This window comes from Jaculus jaculus, chromosome 8 (genome assembly GCF_020740685.1).
Source record: "Jaculus jaculus isolate mJacJac1 chromosome 8, mJacJac1.mat.Y.cur, whole genome shotgun sequence".
In the NCBI taxonomy this organism is placed as follows: Eukaryota; Metazoa; Chordata; class Mammalia; order Rodentia; family Dipodidae; genus Jaculus; species Jaculus jaculus.
Genome location: NC_059109.1, coordinates 129,384,689 through 129,403,768, shown reverse-complemented (window position 1 = coordinate 129,403,768; position 19,080 = coordinate 129,384,689). Strand labels below are relative to the sequence as shown.

Below are 19,080 nucleotides of genomic sequence, written 5' to 3'. Positions count from 1 at the left end.
AAAGAAAATAGGGCTTCAGAGAGATCGCTTATCAGTTAAGGTGCTTGCCTGCGAAGCCTAAGGACCCTGTTTGAATTCTACAGTAACTACAAAGGCCAGCTTCACAAGGTGACGCATATGTCTGGAGTTCATTTGCAGTGGCTAGAAGCACTGGCGCACCCATTCTGTGTGTGTGTGTGTGTGTCTCTCTCTCTCTCAAATAAATAAAATATTTTTAAAAAAATAAATAAGGAGCCAGGCATGGTGGCACACGCCTTTAATCCCAGCACTTGGGAGACAGAGGTAGGAGGATCACTGTGAGTTCAAGGTCACACTGAGACTCCATAGTGAATTCCAGGTCAGCCTGAGCTAGAGTGAAATTCTACCTTAAAAAACTAAACTAAAATAAAAAAAAAAAAACAAGGGCTGGAGAGATGGCTTAGTGGTCAAGGCACTTGCCTGCAAAGCTTAAGGACCCAGGTTCGATTCCCCATGATCCATGTAAGCCAGATGTACAAGGTGGCATATTTGTCTGCAGTTCGTTTGCAGCTGCTAGAGACCCACACATACATTCTCACACTCTGTCTGCCCCTCTCTCTCTCCCCCTCTCTCTCTCTCTCATAAATACATAAAAATAAAAATAAACAACTGGGCATGGTGGCGCACACCTTTAATCCCAGCACTTGGGAGGCAGAGGTAGGAGGATCACCGAGAGTTCGAGGCCATCCTGAGACTACATAGTTAATTCCAGGTCAGCCTGGACCAGAGTGAGACCCTACCTCAAAAAAAATAAATAAATAAAAATATAAAATATAAATAAATAAATAAAATGTCCTCATATATCCCCTGAGGGGGGATATGTCACTGTACACATGCCATAAAATTCTACTAGGAAACATGTCATACACCCTGTGAGCCACAGGCTGCTTCCCAGAATTCCACTCTCTCTTCTAGGTGACCTTCCTGTGGTGTCCATCAGCATTTTTTTTTTTTTTTTGAGGTAGGGTCTCACTCTAGTCCAGGCTGACCTAGAATTCACCATGTATTCTCAGGCAATCCTCCTACCTCTGCCTCCCAAGTGCTGGGATTAAAGGCATGTGCCACCATGCCTGGCTTTTTTTTTTTTTTTTTTTTTTTTTTTCTGAAGCAAGTCCTCAGTCTGACCTGGAACTCATTCGGTAGTCCAGACTGGTTTCAAACTCAAAGTGATCCTCCTACCTCGGCCTCCTAAGTGCTGGGATTAAACTCATGAGCTATCAAAGTCACCAGCCAGCTCCATAGCTTCTTTTGGTCGTCTGCATTACTGAAGCCACAGCCTGACAAATGAGGAACTCCTTAGAATGTGGAAACATACACAGAGGTCGGAGAAGGTTCTAGACATCGTTATATAACTTTATGTTTTACATATTTAATATGCCTTTTCTTCTTAAAAAAAAATGTTTTTACTGCCGCTGTATTCATCATAGCTGGGAAATGAAACCAGCCTAGATGCCCCACAGCTAATGAGTGGATAATGAAGATGTGGCACAGTTACACAATGGAGTTCTACTCAGCAGTAAAGAAAAATGAAGTTATGAAATTTGAAGGAAAATGGATGGGTCTAGAAAGGATTATACTAAGTGAGGTAACCCATGCCCAGAAAGCCAAACATCGCATGTTCTCTCTCATATGTGGATCCTAGCTACAGATGATTGGACTTCTGTGTGAGTTGGAAGAAAACTCAGTAACAGAGGCAAGTAAGCTAGAAAGAAGATATAAAGGGAATAGAAAGGAAGGGAAGGGGGACTTAATAGGATGGTATTGTATATATATAAGTAGAAGAACAGGCTAAAAGGGGTGAAAAGGCCTAAGTGAGGTCAGGGGAAGAGATTGAGTAAAGGAAAGGGGGAAACCAACTGTCCTCTAATTTGACTGGAGGCCCGCTCCATGGGAGGGAATACATCCCTGATACTGAAAACCTACAACAGGGGTAGTCATGAGCCCTAGGGAGGTGTAATATCTGCTGATGTCTGGCTAAATGCATATACTATGTTCATCAAACTGCCCAGTAAGAACTTGTCTTAATGTTCATACCCATATGTTAATACTACTCTCACTTTTGGTTAGAGAAACTTCTTTTTTCAGATGGCAGTGACCTTGGGATGACTCAGAAGGCAACATGGCACTGAGAAGAAGTGACAGAGGAGTGCTCAGCACTGCAATATCTCAATCACACCTTCCAAGGTTCAGGGTCCATTGTGAAAGAGGTGATGGAAAGAATGTAAGAGCCAAAGGAAGGGTAGGACTCCTTACAACATGTTCCTCCAGACACAAAATGGCCTGGATATCCATGACCTCACAGTGCCTGACACAGTACCTACACAAGACCATCATAATAGGAGGAAACGATGATGACATCAAAATAAAAGAGAGACTGATTGAGAGGAGGATGGGATATGATGGAGAGTGGAGTTTCAAAGGGGAAAGTGGGGGAGGGAGGGAATTACCATGGGATATTGTTTACAATCATAGATGTCAATAAAAAATGAAGGAAAAAACAAAAAAAAATTACTTATTTGCAAGCAGGGGGGTGGGGGGAGAATGGGCGTACCAGGGTCTCCAACTCCTGTAAATGAACTCCAGGTGCATTTGCCACTTTGTGCGTCTGGCTTTATGTGAGTCCTGAGGAATGAAACCTGGGTCTTTAGGCATTGCAGGCAAGTGCCTTAACCACTGAACTATCTCTCCAGCCTGAATATGCTTTTTCAAATGACTTATGCCTCTCATGTCCTGAGATTCCTAAACAGACCTGTATGTTTCCCCACCTTATCAGAATAGAGTCTCTATTTGGGGGGGGGGGTCAAGATATGATCTGTATGTAGCTCAGGCTGACCTGGAATTCACTGGATGGCCTTGAACTCAGAGATCCTCCTACCTCTGCCTCCCCAGTGCTGGGATTAAAGGTGTGTGCCACCACGCCCAGCTTCATTTTCTTTTCTTAAAAAGAAAAAAGAAAGACAGCAAGGGGTGGAGAGGTTGCTTAGTGGTTAAGGAACTGCCAGTGAAATCTAAGGATACAGGTTCGATTCCCCAGGACCCATGTAAACCAGATGCACACGATGTTGTATGTGTCTGGAGTTCATTTGTAGTAGCTAGCGGTCCTGGCGTGCCCATTCTCTCTATCTTCCTCCCTCTCTCTCTCTGTCATATAATAGATAAATAAAAATAAAATTAAAAGCCAGGCATGGTGGCACATGCCATTAATCCCAGCACTTGGGAGTCAGAGGTAGGAGGATTGCCACGAGTATAAGACCACTCTGAGACTACATAGTGAATTCCAGGTCAGCCTGGGCTAGAGTGAGACTCTACCCCGAAAAGAAAAAAAAATTTTTTTTAAAGCAGAACTAGGGCTGGAGAGATAGTTCAGTGTTTATGGTGCTTGCCTAGAAAGCCTAAGGACCCGGATTGGATTGCCCAGTACCCATGTAAGGCCATAGACACAAAGTGGCGCATGCACCTGGAGTTTATTTGTAGCAGCTGGAGGCCCTGACACACCCATTCTCTCTCCTTGCAAATAACTTTTTTTTTTTTTTTCCGAAAAAACAGAACTGAGGATCAAACATAGGCCCTCAAGCATGTCAGGCAAGTGCTCTTCCAACTCAGCAATATAGCTGGCTCCAACTGATTCTTATATAGCACTTACTGCCGAACCCTCTTCTAAATGTCTAGTTCTATTAACAATTTTAATCTTTCCAACAATCCGATAAAACAGGATTCCCTGATCCGCATCAGCTGAGTTTATCAGCTCGAGGAATCCCGCCCTTCGCCTGGCTGTGACGTCGGAAACTGGGCGCAGTCTCTCCTGGGGACTACAACTCCCAGCAGGCTCCGCGACACCTCTGGACTACAACAACCAGGATGCCCTGGGCGTCCTGCTTAATCTCTTCCTCACGCGTAACTCCCTGCAGGAGAATTGCTTGCAAAGTAGTAGCCAAGAATCTATACGAGCAAAAAGTTTATGAGCATCATGCCTAAAGGCTTGGGTTTTAGCCCCTACCCTTCCACCTGATTACTGTTAAGTCAACGTTTCCTCATCTTTAAAATGGGTTGGGAGTTGTAGCTTAGTAAATGCCACTTTTCCTGGTCCCCTTTCTTCCTCCCTGTGCCAAGGGTTTCATCAGTGTACTTTATCTCCATGGCAACCTTATAAGGTCGAAACTGGCTTCCCCCATTTCAGAAGAGGAAAGCTGATTCAGGGTGTTTGAAATTTCTGTCGTGTTTTGTTTTCAAGCATGCTCTCATTTGGGGCCAGTTTGGGCTATACCATCCTCCTGCCTCAGACTTCCTAATGCTGGGGCAGGCGTGCATCACGCCAGGCTATCTTTTCATATCTTTTAGCAGAAGCCATCCAGAAAGGTGAATGAAAGACTGGAGCCTAGAGGTTTTCGCTTTTGAAGGGTCTATCTCAAGAGCCCCGGTTACGGGTGCTTTATGGTGTCCTGAGCAAATATTTTCTGCGCTTCCTAAGGCAGGTTTGTGTCATGTGACACGCAAAACAAAGTTGCCTCATGTGTCGCTTGGAAAGGGCGGAAGCCTGGCACTTTGAGAGCTAATTACAGCTCAAGAGTGCCAGCTGGAGAAATCAGGGAAGGTCTCACTGAGGGGGTGGTGATGGATTGGCTGGTGGGAACAATACAAAGGCCCTGAGGAGGTGGAGATCCTGGAGGACTTGAAAAGAGCCAGCGCCACCCTAGGGAGGTGTCCCAACTCTCAGACATATGAAATGCTGGGCTAGCAAGGAGGCACACCCTTGGCATTCATGTGGAGCCTTCTTAAATAGGACACCCAACTGGGCAAGGTGGTACACTTCTTTAACCCCAGCACTAAGGGGGCTGAGGTAAAAGGATCACAGCTAGTGCAAGGCCAACCTGGAACCACAGAGTGAGTTCTAGGTCATCCTGGGCATATATATATTCCTAGACACCTCAGGAACCCCAATGATAGGCCCAACTCTGAGGGCTGGGATTTATGGGCTGCCATCCCTTCTAGTTTACCTTTGAGAGACTGGTTTCCACCTGTGTCCTGGAGAGATTTTATATATAATAGGCTCACTTCAGTCTGGTGCATATCCTCACTGGATGATTCCATACATCCACTTTGTCTAGAGCTAATGGGGAGCTCCTTGATGGCTTTACTGGATGTTTTTATTGTTGTTTTGTTGTGGGTTTTTGTTGTTGTTTTTGAGGTAGGATCTCACCCTAGCCCACGTGTACCTGGAATTCACTATGTAGTCTCAGGCTGGCCTTGAACTCACAGCACAACTACCTCTGCCTCCTGAGTGCTGGGATTAAAGGCATGCAGCACTACACCCAACTAACCCCTTTATCTTATTTATTATTTAAAATATATTGTATTTATTTGAGAGAGAATGGGCAAGCCAGGACCTCTAGCAACAAACTCCAAGTGCATGCACCATCTTGTGCATCTGGCTTTATGTGGTACTGGAGACTCAAACCCAGGTCTTTGGGCTTTGCTGACAAGCGCCTTAACTGCTAAGCCATCGCTCCAGAGTCCCCTTTTTTATTTTATTTTATTTTATTTTATTTTATTTTTTGTTTATTTTCATTTATTTGAGAGCGACAGACAGAGAAAGAGGCAGAGAGAGAGACAGAGAGAGAGAGAGAGAGAGAGAGAGAGAGAGAGAGAGAATGGGCACACCAGGGCCTCCCCACTACAAACGAACTCCAGATGCATGTGCCCCCTTGTGCATCTGGCTTATGTGGGTTTCTGGGGAATCAAGCTCGAACTGGTGTCCTTAGACTTCACAGGCAAGCGCTTAACCACTAAGCCATCTCTCCAGCCCCCACCCTTTATTTTTAAAAATATTTTATTTATTTTGCAAAAGAGAGATAATGGGCACACCAGGACCTCCAGTCACCCAGACACAATGTGACACCCTATGCATCTGGCTGCCCCTGGGTACTGGAGATTCGAACCTGGGTTCTTTGACTTTGCAGGAAAGAGCCTTAACCACTAAGCCATCTCTCCAGCTCCTAACCCCTTTATTTTTATTGGCCTCCTTGCTCTTGCTTGACCCCGAAAATGTAAACTTCTGAAAACCGTGCCTAACTTCTTCAGGGTCACCTAACCATCTCCAGCTCCTAGCAGTGTCTGTCACATAATAGGAGTTTCATAAATAATCCATCTCTGTGAATGGATGGATGAGTTCAAGAATGAATGAATGTATGCCTACGTGATGAATGGATGAATGTGAAAATGGATGGATGGATGATGTCCCAAGCCTCAGACCGAGCAGCAGCGACGCTGGAAACAAGACCATCTGGTCTGGGTTCAAGTTCTGACCCAGTCCCTTGACTGCTGCGTTGAGGTGAAGCGCACCGTCGCTCTCGCCTTCATTTGCACGTGAATCCAGAGCTGCCGGAGAACAGAGGGTCAAGCTGAAGAGGAAGGGGCCGAGGCGAAGCAGACGCCGAGGTCCGCGGCTTCCCGGGCCAGCTGGGTGGGCCGGGCGCTGGGCTCCCCACGCACGCGCGCGCATGCGCAGGGAGAGCCCTTCCCGGCCCGGCTCGTGCAGCCCCGAGCGGGCGTCAGCGGCGCAGTCTGCGCCTGCGCGCGCGCCTGCGCACCCGCGCCCGGGGAAACCGCAGGGGGGTGAAGAAGGGGCCGGTCTTCGAGCGACAGCGACGCAAGATGGCAGCCACCACGGGCTCAGGTAAGCGGGGGTCGCCGGGCCGGGCGGGCCGAGGCGGCGCGGGCTGGGCGGGAGCCGGGGGCCCGGCGGAGGTCCCTATCGCGAGGCGGGCGCCTAGGCGTCGCTCTGGTCGCTGGGCTCGGCGGTGGCGACCGCGCGGCGGGGCCGGGGAGGAGGAGCAGGCGGCGGCCGGAAGCCCGGGCGGGGACCGCAGGGGAAGACCCGGCCGGATCCCGATCGGTGCTGCGGGGACCCGACGCGAGGCCCTTTCAAGGGTCCGACTCGAGGGCTGGCGGATCCTGGGATGTCTTTTCCGAGAGGGATATCGGAGAAACCTGGGGATGGGGGGAAGAAGGAGCCGGGGTCCCGCGGGGCGACTCGAGGATCCCCCCCTCTCCGGGCTCGGGGATGGGTCGGCCGGGGAAGTCTGTGGATTCCACGGGGAGACTTCCGGGGAGGATGAAGGCGGGGGGGATGCCTGCACTGGCCAGGCGAGGGGGAGCAGGCCGGGGCCTGCCCCGACGCCCGCAGACCCCTAGCTGAGGACCCACACGGGTGGTCCCAGTCAGCGTTCAGGACGCACACTGGGAGTGGAGCGGAATGCGGGGGATGGGGGAGAACTGGTGACCTCGGGGGCCTGCGGGGGAGTGTCACCTGAGGAAGCCCCCTGCCGTGGGGAGAGTGGAATGGGGTTCAGTTCTGCAGATGTTTCTGTTAGGAGAGAAAAACCACCCTTTCCTGCGCCAGGCGGATGGAGGAAGTGCCTGCTTTGTGGAGGCGGTCACTCCCTTCTACTCCTATGGATAACTGGGACAGATATGTGGGTTCAGCTCAGGAGCACCCCATTGGCTGGGTGGGAATGGGGAGAGGAGCAGTGAAATGAGAACCCTTAGGTGAACGAGGGGGTGCTCTTGTGGGAGGGGCTTGATGAGTTAAGGGAAGCACCAGGCACTTGGTTACTGGATTCCTTGTTTGTACCACCCAAGGGTGCACCGACCATCCCAAGAGGGTGAGATGTGGAGGGTCTCCCTTACTTGGGCATCAGTGGGGACTCGGGTGATCTGCAGGACGTAAGGTGTGCATTGACTAGGGAGACACCTCAGGGGCTGGAGAGGCAAGAGAGGCAGACTCTTAAGTGCAGGTTTTGTGAGACTGGGTATCCCCCTTGTGGTGAGGAGCTGCCCTCTTGAGAGTACCTGGCCGTGAAAGGGATGGGGATAGGCTACCAGCCTGGGTACTGGGGTCCTCGGGCTCTTTGAGGCCACAGCAGCAGCCCTTAGGAGTGGTGGATGGTCTAAAAGGGAGAGCATTGGGAGAAGTCACCTTCTCAGGGTGTTGCTTCTCTGGTAGCCTCCTCAAGAGCTTTCCTTGTGTGTTAGGATGGGACGGGGGTGAGCTAAATGGATTGGAAGCAGGGGTCCTGCCTGGGGTCTTCTTGGAACCCGCTAGACCTTGGTTCCAGCTGGCACAGTGCTGAGTCAGCTCATTTACAAGTCACTGCCATGGGTGCTCCCAGAAGCCAGAGGCTGAGTCAGGCTGGACTGCCGGGGGAAGCCTCTCCCCAGAGCAGCGTCCCTGCCAGGCCTGGACCAGAGATCACAGTGCCTGCGACAGCCAAGGTTAGGGTGGTACCGCCATTCAGCCCTGTTCAGTCAACAGAGCTCTGCTCCCCACAACTTCATCTAACAGCTACTTACTTCTTGCTTCTTGAGGGCTACTGTCTAGTGAAATACAAAAGCACTAAACAGTGTTGGGGAGATGGCTCAGCCATTAAGCCACTTGCCTGTAAAGCCTAAGGACCCAAGTTTGATTCCCCATTACCTACATAAAGCCAGATGTGCAAGGTAGCACATGCATCTGGAGTTTGTTTGCAATGCATAGAGGCCCTAGTGTGCCCATTCTCTTTCACTCCCTGCTTGGTTTGGTGGCGCATACTGCACTTAGGAGGTTGAGGTAGGAAGATCACATGGAGTTGGAGACCAGCCTGAGACTGCATTGTTAATTCTAGGTCAGCCTAGGCTGGAGTGAGACAGTACCTTGAAAAACCAAAAAATAAAAATTAAATTAAGTTAAAAAAAATCATTAAGCAAACTGGATGTGGCTCAGGGGTAGAGTGTTTACTTAGCATGCCTGGGACTGGAGAGGTGGCTTAGTGGTTAAGGCACTTGCCTGCAAGGCTAAGGACCCAGGTTTGATTCTCCAGGTCCCATGTTAGCCAGATGCACAAGGTGGAACATGTGTCTGGAGTTCATTTGCAGTGGCTAGAGGCCCTGGTGGTCCCATTCTCTCTCCCTCTTTCTTTCTCTCTATCTCAAATAAATAAATACCTAGTATGCCTAAGGCCCTGAGTTTGCCTCCAGACTTGCTGAAACAAATACACAAGATTGAATTTGGATTTCATGGGTCAGACTTTGAGGTGCCCTAAAATGGGCTTCCTACAACTTTTGACCATTATGTCCAGTATGGATAGCAAGGTAGGTATATGAGATCTGTCCTTGAGTTTCACTTTAGACATATAGAGGCCATTATGGGTGTAAATTATTAAGATGATTTCAGAAAGCAGCAAGTCCTGTGAAGTAATTGTATGATGTGGTAGTGCCTGGAGAGCTGGTCAGAGAAGCTTCTCTGGAGAGGTGACATTTGAACCAAGACAGATGATGGGGAAGAGCCAGCTCGGCAGCATGTCACAGTGCAAGTTGGGGAGGACTGTCAGTGCAAAGGCCCTGTGGTGGGGTCAGGCTTGGCATGTTAAAAGAACAAACTAGCCAAACGTGGTGGTGCATGCCTTTAATCTCAGCACTCGGGAGGTAGAGGTAGGAGGATTGCTGTGAGTTCAAGGCCACCCTGAGACTACAGGTCAGCCAGGGCTACAATGAGACCCTACCTCAAAAAAACAAAAATAGCAAACTAAAGGCCTTAGTCCATGTGGGAGACTTGTTAAACTAGTGTCTGGTAAATATGTGATGAATGAGTGGATCAATCAGTCAGTGCTTTGGAAAGGACAACTGACCTGCACCGGCAGGCTGTGAGAGGCATGCGGAGTGCTGAGAACAGACTCCTGCTTCCCTGGAGGAGAAGCCCTTCGTGTATCTCGGGGCAGGTCCTGGCGTTAGACTTCGCCTTTTCAGTCATCTGTGCCCAGGTTGCCAGGAAACAGCTGTGCTGTGGCGTGGCGTTCCTGTGAGGCAGGGCCAGCCTTGCTGCTGTGCTGTCAGCTCTAGCCTCTTGTCCTTCCCTCTTTTCTTGCTGCTGTGTGACGTGGGCGCAGATCGCAGAGGGGATTTGTGACGAGCTGAACACAGCTCAGAATGCCCACGTGGTAGCAGGTGACTTCCTCCACTTTGTCCAGGACATGCAGGACAGCAGACGGCAGCCTTTGGCTGCCAGGTCCTTCCTGTCACCAAACAGCAGCTACCTTACGCCAGAGGGCCAACCCTGGCCAAGTCCCACTGTAAATTTGTATACATGGGTGTGGCCTAGGGCACACATCCAGAATGTCACCTTATGGGCGATAGAGATTACAGTCTCCCTTCCATTCGAGGGTGTTCCTTGGAAAGCTGGACATGGGTGATGAGGAGCAGAGTCCTGGAGCTGCCTCAGCGTGCGTTACAGGCGTGCGCCACCACGCCCTGCCACGCGATCCTGCTGCTTGTGAGGGATGTCATTGCCCCTTCTTCATGTTCTTACCGGGCTGGGGAGCAACTCAGTGGATCAGTTCTTGCTCATAGACTCTGCCTCCAGCATCGAAACAACACAGACAAAACCTCCCTCCCTTCCCTCGTGTGTGTGTGTGTGTGTGTGTGTGTGTGTGTGTGTGTGTGAGTATGTCTGTCTGTCTGTCTGTCCCTTTCCCTCTCTGGCCCCTGAGTTGTGACACTACTGTAGTTTGATTGCAGTGGAATGCTAGGTTTCCTCTGCTTAATCCCAGGAAGCCACATGGCCCTGCAGAGCAGCACGTGTGAGGATGAAGAAGTTTCATACTCTGGCCTTCACCTTACAGCTGGCGCTCCAAAGTGTCCCAGTGCTGTGCCTCACTTCTCCTTCCATCTTGCCCAGCTCCTGACCACCCAGCGAGCTAGCTAACCAGGGTGCCTTGGGCCCCATCTAACCCCTGAGGGACGGGCCGCCTTCCGGAGGAGATGGTCAGACTAGAGTCCTGTAGGGTAGCTCCAGTGCTGCCCTCCCTATAGCTTCTCTGCCCGAGGAAGGAAGTAGAACAACCTGGGCCTGGCATATGTTCTTCCAGAGCTGTAGAGGGGTTCATCTCAGCAAGGCGAAGGGCTCTGCTTTCCTTTTTCAGGGGCCCTTTTGAGCCGCTATTGCTGCCTTCTCAGTAATGTACTGTTACTACAGCTGGTGAAGTCTGCAGGGCTTACCCCTGACTTTTTTTCCCTTTGGAGATTTGCTGGCCTCCAGCTCATTGCAGTCCTCCTGCCTCAGCCTCTACAGTCTAGGATTACAGGTGTGCACCACCACCACACCCAGCTCTGAGGCTGCATTAATTTGCCCTTGAGTGGCTTCTGGTGTTGAGCACCCCATCTCTTATCTCACTGGATCTGTGAGGAAACTGAGGCTGGACCCTGTGGCTCTGGGATGAAGGACCAAGTGCCCTATGTCATTTTCTGCAGCCCCGCTTCCTGTTCTCCCAGCTGGGCACCCATCACAGGCTCCAGCCATGTGCCTTTCTGGAGGCGGGGTGGGTGGTGATGACCATAGGTGGGCATTTCTTTACCTTCACATCCGTCCTGTCCCATGTCCAGCAGGTATGACCCCCCCCAACAAGGGCCAGGCCCTCTCTTCCTCTCTGCCTTCGCCTTGTAGTCTAACCTGAACAGAACCATCTGTGTCTTGCCTGGAAGCCCAGCAAAGCCTCTTCATCTCACTATTTTCTGGTCCAAGACTGCCCCACTCCGCCCTGAGGGTGAAGTCACGCTCCTGCGGCAGGTGTCACTGTCTTCCTGAAGACTGCTTGTTCCCTCCCAGAGCTTGCCCAGGAGAGGCGGGATGCTGCCCTGCCTCCTAGCGCAGTTCCTGACATCCCAGCAGATGGATCTTGGGGTCAGCTCATCCAGGTTCTCACTTTGATGTCACCAAATCTGTAAGTTGTACTGTGGAAAAGCAATGCATCTAACCGGATGCAGGTGGACTCCCAGAGAGACGTCTTCTCCCTGTAAGGTGATGTCAGAGTGCTGTGCCCAAGCTCACTGTCCCTGGCTCCCTGCGCACTTCATGAGGCCTCGTTCTCGGTCTCTGTGCCATCAGGGAAAATCTGATTGTTGGCCTTTGAGCTCCAGGGCTTGTGTCCTGTTCCACTGGACTTTGGAATGACAGGTTGCTCTGGATTCTTCCTAGGAGCATCTGAGTGACCTGGCGGACTTGTCACACTACGAGGACCACCCTCTGGAGGAATGACAGTGTGGTTGGTTGTCACTAGGCAGCCAGATTGGCTGGTTGCCCAGGAACAAAAGACATTTGCCTCAGTGACACCCCAGGGATCCTCCCCGGCTGCTTGCTCTCTGAAGAGTAAGTGGTGCCACATTCCTAACTCAGCCACTGGCTTCCCCGAGTGGGCACCCACTCCAAAGGGTCTGCCATTACATACCAGGCCCACCTGCTGGGTGAGAGTCTGTTGTACACTGGACCTGAGCTGCTGGAGCCTCTCTGCTTTACAGCTGCTAGATCCCCAGACACGTGGACGGATGGATTGGTTTATTTTATTTTATTTTATTTCATTTCATTTTATTTTATTTTTATTTTCGAGACAAGGTTGCCCAGACTAGCCTAGAACTCCTGTCAATTCTCCTCAGTCTCCCTCATGAGCCACCATGCCTCGCTCCAAAATGATGTTTTGTTTTCTTTTCTTGTTCTCTTGAGGCAGTGACTCATGTAGCTCAGGCAGATCTTCAACTAACTAGTGCCTGTGGATGAACTTGAACTCTTGATCTGCTGACAGGTGTGTGCCATGCCATGCTCAGCTCCAAAATATACTTTTTGGCCGGGGGTGGGCAGGATTTTGAGGTAATGACTTGCTCTAGCCCAGGCTGAGCTGAAATTCACTATGTAGTCTCTGGGTGACCTCCAATTCACAGTGATCCTCCTGCCTCTGCCTCCCAAGCGCTAGGATTAAAGATGTGTGCCACCATGCCCAGCTTCCAAAAGATACTTTAAATGAGTTTGAAACCCTCGGGTGTTTTAGGGGGTTGGTTGGTTCCTTGTTTTTTGGGGGATAATGTCTTGCTGTTCAGCTGAGGCTGGCCTCGAACTTACAACAGTCCTCTTGCCTCAGCCTCTTGAGAGCTGGGGTGGCAGGTAGACACCACCACATTTGATTCTCACAATCCCTTGTCCTTAAACACTGTAATTTCTTTGCATCTGGCTTTACATGGGTACTGGGGAACTGAACTGGGAGTCCTCAGGCTTTGCACGCAAGAGTCTTTATCTGCTGAGCCTTCTGTCCAGCCCAGACACTTTAATTTTTGCTGTGTTTAAGCTTGCTGCAATGTCCTCCTCTGACATCGTGTAAAGCACCGTCTATCAATATTCATACGTTTTCAACCTGCTTGTCGTGGTTTTTCTTTGTAACATCCTGCGGCTGCTGACTTGTGAGTTTTATATTTAGCCAAGAGAGTGCCTGCGTGGCTTCTAAAGTGGACGCAAATCCAGGAAGATCCTCTGGGAAGATCTGAAGTAACAGGAACAAATTTCTTTGAAAAGTCTTAGATTACTGTTATTTATTTATTTATTTATTTTTGTTTTTCCAAGATAGGGTCTTATTCTAGCTCAGACTGACCTGGAATTTACTATGTAGTCTCAGGCTGGCCTCAAACTCACAGCGATCCTCCTCCTATCTCTGCTTCCCAAGTACTGGGATTACAGGAGTGCGCCACCATGCCCAGTCTTCTCTCTCTCTCTCTCTCTCTCTCTTTTACGTTTTCACAATTTTTTTTTTTTTCTGAGGTAGGGTCTCATTCTAGACGAGGCTGACCTGGAATTCACTATGTAGTCTCATGGTGGCCTCAAATTAACTTTTCCTAAGTGCTGGGATTAAAGGCGTGCGCCACTACACCCAGTTTACTGTGGCATTTTAACACCTTGGTGGAGTTATCTTAGCATGTCCTGGTTAGTGTGATTCCTTAGACTTTGTTATTCAATGCTGATTTCCAGCTGCATTTCAGGTGCCAGTCATGAGAACCTAGCAGTCTCTTGTTTGTTTTTTGAGGTAAGGTCTCAGACCTGGCTGACCTGGGATTCACTATGTAATCTCAGGGTGGCCTTGAACTCAGGGCTATCCTCCTACCTCTGCCTCCTAAGTGCTGGGATTAAAGGCGTACGCCACCACGCCCTGCTCATAGCAGGCACTTATGATGCATGCTGACTCTATTGTTAGTGTGCCATGGGATCAGTCAGTTAGAGCACCCTTGATCTTTCTGACCACTTATGCTTCTGCTCTTGTCCAAATGGGGATGTCACTTTCTGGGGTTCTTTTCTTTTTAGATTTTTATTATTATTTATTTGAGAGAGAGACAGAGAATAGATGTGCCAGAGCTTCTAGCCACTGCAGATGAACTCCAGACGCATGCACCACCTTGTGCATGTGGCTTTATGTGGGTACCGGGGACTTGAACCCAAGTCTCTTTTTCAGTTTTTCAAGGTAGGGTCTCACACTGGTCCAGGCTGACCTGGATTTAACAATGTAGTCTCAGGGTGTCCTCTAACTCACGGTGATCCTCCTAGGCCATCAGGCTTTGCAAGCAAGCATCTTTTAATCACTGAGCCATCTCTCCAGCCCCTTTTTCTTTTCTTTTCTTCCTCCTTCCTTCCTTCCTTCCTTCCTTCCTTCCTTCCTTCCTTCCTTTTTCTTTCTCTTTTTTTTGGTTTTTTTTTTTTTTTTTTTTGGTCTTTCGAGGTAGGGTCTCACTCTGGCTCAGGCTGACCTGGAATTCACTATGCAGTCTCAGGATGGCCTTGAACTCTCGGTGATCCTCCTACCTCTGCCTCCCGAGTGCTGGGATTAAAGGCGTGCGCCACCACGCCCGGCTTTTTTTTGGTTTTTTGAGGTAGGGTCTCACTGTAGCTCAGGCTGACGTGGAATTCACTATGAAGTCTCAGGGTGGCCTCGAATTCATGGTGATCCTCCTACCTCTGCCTCCTGAGTGTTGGGATTAAAAACCTGCCCCACCATGCCCAGCTTTTTTTTTTATTTTTTATTTTTATTTTTTTTAATAATTTTTAAAAATTATTTATTTATTTATTTGAGAGCGACAGACACAGAGAGAAAGACAGATAGAGGGAGAGAGAGAATGGGCACGCCAGGGCTTCCAGCCTCTGCAAACGAACTCCAGACGCGTGCGCCCCCTTGTGCATCTGGCTAACGTGGGACGTGGGGAACCGAGCCTCGAACCAGGGTCCTTAGGCTTCACAGGCAAGCGCTTAACCGCTAAGCCATCTCTCCAGCCCTTTTTTTTTTTTTTTAAATGTAGGGTCTCACTCTGGTCCAGGCTGACCTGGATCTTTTTTTTAAAAAAAATTATTTTATTTTATGTATTTGACAGAGAAAGAGGAAGAGAGAGAATGGGCATGCCAGGGTTTCCAACCATTGCAAACGAACTCCAGACACATGCGCCCCCTTGTGCATATGGCTAATGTGGGTCCTGGGGAATTGACTAGGTCCTTTGGCTTTGCAGATGAACGCCTTAACTGCTAAGCCATCTCCAACCCTTTTTTATTTATTTATGAGAGAGCGAATGTGTGCATCAGGGCCTCTAGCCATTGCAAATGAACTCCACATGCTTGTGCCACTGTATGTATGCATCTGACTTGTGTGGGTTCTAGGGAATCAAACCTGGGCCATTAGGCTTTGCAAGCAAGTGCCTTAACTACTAAGCCATCTCTCCAGCCTTTTTTTCTATTTTGAGGCATCATCTCACTCTAATCTAGGCCAATCTAGAACTCACTCTGTAGCCCAGGCTAGCCTCAAACTACTGATGAGCCTATTTCAACCTCTTCAGTAATTTCTTATTTTTAATTTTTTTTAATTTGAGAGAGAAAGAGAAAGAGGCGGAGAGAGGGGGAAAGAGAATGGGTGCACCAGGGCCTTCAGCCACTGCAAATGAATTCCAGACACGTATACCCCTTGTACTCATGTGTGACATTACATTCTTGAGTCACTGTGTGTTTGGCTTACATGGAAACTGGAGATTCAAACATGAGTTCTTAGGCTTCACAGGCAAGTGCTTTAACTGCTAAACAATCTCTACAGCCCCTCTTCAATAATTTCTTACTGAAATGTACAACCATAGCTGGCAAATTTGAGGAGATTTGTTTCTGATTTTTTATTTTGATTGTTTGTTATTTTTGAGACAAAGTCTCACTCTCTAGCTCAGGCCAAGAACTCTCTGCTGGGCTGGGGAGTTAGCTCAGTGGCCAGCTCAGTGCCACTTAAGCCTGAAGATTGGGTAAGGCCTGAGACCACCCCAAGTTTGACTTCAAAACCCATGTAGAAAACAGCATGAGCTGGGTGTGGTGGTGCATGCCTTTAATCCCAGCATTTGGGAGGCAGAGGTAGGAGGATCACTATGAGTTCAAGGCCATCTTGAGACTACACAGGGAATTCCAGGTCAGCCTGGCCTAGAGCAAGACCGTACCTCAAAAAAACTAAAAAAGAAAAAAAAAGAGAGAGAGAGGAAAAAAAAAAATGTCTATGGCCAGGCACTTCTCTAATTTTAGTTCACAGAGGGCTGAAACAAGAGAATCTCTAAGGCTTATTGACCAAAAATGACAACTCCAGATTGAAGACACGACCCCATCTCAGAAAAGAAAAGAAACCTGTGGGCGAACAATAGAGAAGGGCACTTGATGGCCTGGAAGATACTTAGCAGTTAAGGCACTTGCTGGCAAAGCCAAAGGACCAAGATTTGATTCTCCAGTACCCAGGTAAACCGAGATGTACAAGATGGTACATGCATCTAGAGTTTGTTTGGAGTGGCTAGAGGCCCTGGCACACCCATATTCATTTTTTCTTTGTCTCTTTCTCTCTCAAATAAATAAAATATTTTTTAATGCTGAAAAGGACACCTGATATTTACTTCTGGACTGCACACATGTACCCACAATAAAAGAAAGAAAAACCCTCAGTATGTAGACCAGCTAGGCTGGTACGTGCAGTGATCTTCCTGTCTCTGCCTCTGCCTCCTGAGTCCTGGTGTTCCAGACTTGAGTCACTGTGCCCAGCTTAGATTTCATGACTGACCTCACCCTCCATTTGTGAGAGACTGCAGCTCCAGCCTCCATGGTGTCCGCACTGAAGTCCAGGAGTTAAAGTGCTCCTTGCACTGTAGAATGTTGATGCATCAGCTTCTTGTGCAGCTTATAAAACTTCACTGTGAACAGCCCACAATCCTACACTTTAAGAAACGGTTTGTGTGGTGTGGAAATGCACACCTTTAGCCCCAGTACTGGGAAGGCAGAGGTAGGAGGATCGCTGGGAGTTCAAGGCCACCCTGAGATTATGTACTGAATTCTAGGTAAGCCTGGGCTAGAGTGAGACCCTCCCTCAAAAAAAAAAAAAAAAAAAATTAAAACAAGAGAAGCAAAATTTATTTTATGTGTATTTGGCTTTAATGGATTCTCAGGAATTGCCATAATCTGGAAGTCAGGCTTTGCAAGCAAATGTCTTTAACCCACTGAGCCATCTTCCCAGCTCTGAAGTTCATTTCATATGGAAGATCTTTGCACTTGTTCAAGCACGAGGATCTGAGTTCAGATCCCTAGGACCCTGGTTACTAGTTGCACCTGATACCTGACAAGCTGCAGTTCAAGCAAACACACATGGCGGCAGGGAGACAAGGGAGTCTGGCTGGTCACATGACGTTCGGTCAGGAAGCAGAGGGTGAGCAGGGAGTGGGGCCGCGTTCTGAAAGCTCAAGGCCTGCCTCCAGTGATGACCTTCCTCCAGCAAGGTTCCATCTCCACAAACTTCCCAAACAGCACCGCCTGCAGGACCAAGTGTGCAAGCCCGGGATCCTGTGGGGCACATTTCCACATAGCCAAGCACAGTAGCAAGCAGCGCTCCTCATCCCAGCATCCTGACGCTAGGTGCCAGACAGAGGCAGGAAAATCTGGGAACTCACTGGCCAGCGAGCAAGAGACCCTGCCTCAAAGAAGATAGAAGGTGAGCAGCCACTCCTGAGCTTGTCCTCTGGCCTCCACACACACACGGGCACACACATGCCCAATGTCATGAACACCCACAAAAGGTTTTTTGTTTGTTTGTTTTTCGAGGTAGGATCTCACTCTACCCCAGACTGACCTGGAATTCACTGTGTAGTCTCAGGGTGGCCTTGAACTCATGGTGATCCTCCTATCTCTGCCTCCTGAGTGCTGGGATTAAAGGATGTGTGCCAACACACCCAACCAAGATTTCTTTTTCTTTCTTTCTTTCTTTTTTTTTTTTTTCTGAGGTCGGGTCTCGCTCTGGCTCATCTGATCTGGAATAATTCACCATGTAGTCTCAGGGTGGCCTCGAACTCAGGACGATCCTCCTACCTCTGTCTTGCAAGTGCTAGGTTTAAAGATGTGTGCCACTACTCCCGGCTAAGGTTTCTTTTCTTTTTTTTAAATTTTTTTGAGAGAAGTAAATATTTATTTGAGAGAGGAAGAGAAAGCACACATGCGCCAGGGCCTCTAGTCATTGCAAAATGAACTTCAGATGCTTGAGTCACCTTGTGCATCTGGCTTTATGTGGGTACTGGGGAACTGAATCTGGGTTGCAGGCAGATGCCTTAACCACTAAGCCATCTCTCCAGACCAAGATTTATTTTATTTATTTATTTTGTATTTGAAGTAGAGTCTTACTGTAGTCTAGGCTGACCAGGAATTTACTGTGTATTCTTAGGGTGGCCTCGAACACACAGCAATCCTCCTACCTTGGCCTCCCGAGTGCTGGGATTAAAGGCATGCGCTACCACGCCCAGCTTTTAATTATATTTTTAAAAAAAACCTAGCTGGGCGTGGTGGCGCACGCCTTTAGTCCCAGCACTTGGGAGGCAGAAGTAGGAGGATCTCCATGAGTTTGAGGCTGCCCTGAGACTGCATAGTGAATTCCAGGTCAGCCTGAGAGCTAGAGACCCTACCTCAAAAACCCAAATAAACAAACAAACAAACAAACAAACCAACCAACCCTGGGCTGGAGAGATTGCTTAGCAGTTAAGGTGCTTGCCTTTGAAGCCTAAGGACCCAGGTTTGATTTCCCAGTATCCACATTAAGCCAGTTGCACAATGTGGTGCATGCATCTGGAGTTAATTTGCAGTGGTTGGAGGTCCTGGTACATCCATTCTCTGTCTGCCCCCCCCCTCAAATATGTAAGTAAATAAAATAAAAATCTAGCTGCCTCTGGTGGTGCCACTGCACC

General features: G+C 48.9%; 1 protein-coding gene across 2 annotated transcripts in view; it reads left to right on the top strand.

Moving 5' to 3' along the window:
* The first annotated feature begins 6,611 nt into the window (after positions 1-6,611).
* Ube2v1 (ubiquitin conjugating enzyme E2 V1) overlaps positions 6,612-19,080 on the top strand; it is a 36,693-nt gene continuing 24,224 nt past the window's right edge. The window contains exon 1 of one of the 2 annotated variants that reach the window (XM_012949957.2): positions 6,612-6,691. In XM_012949957.2, coding sequence (XP_012805411.2) covers positions 6,670-6,691 — 22 coding nt within the window. In that variant the 5' untranslated portion in view covers positions 6,612-6,669. Of the gene's footprint in view, positions 6,692-12,046; positions 12,194-19,080 lie in introns of those variants that run through there. The other variant, XM_045156571.1, reaches the window with a different exon arrangement.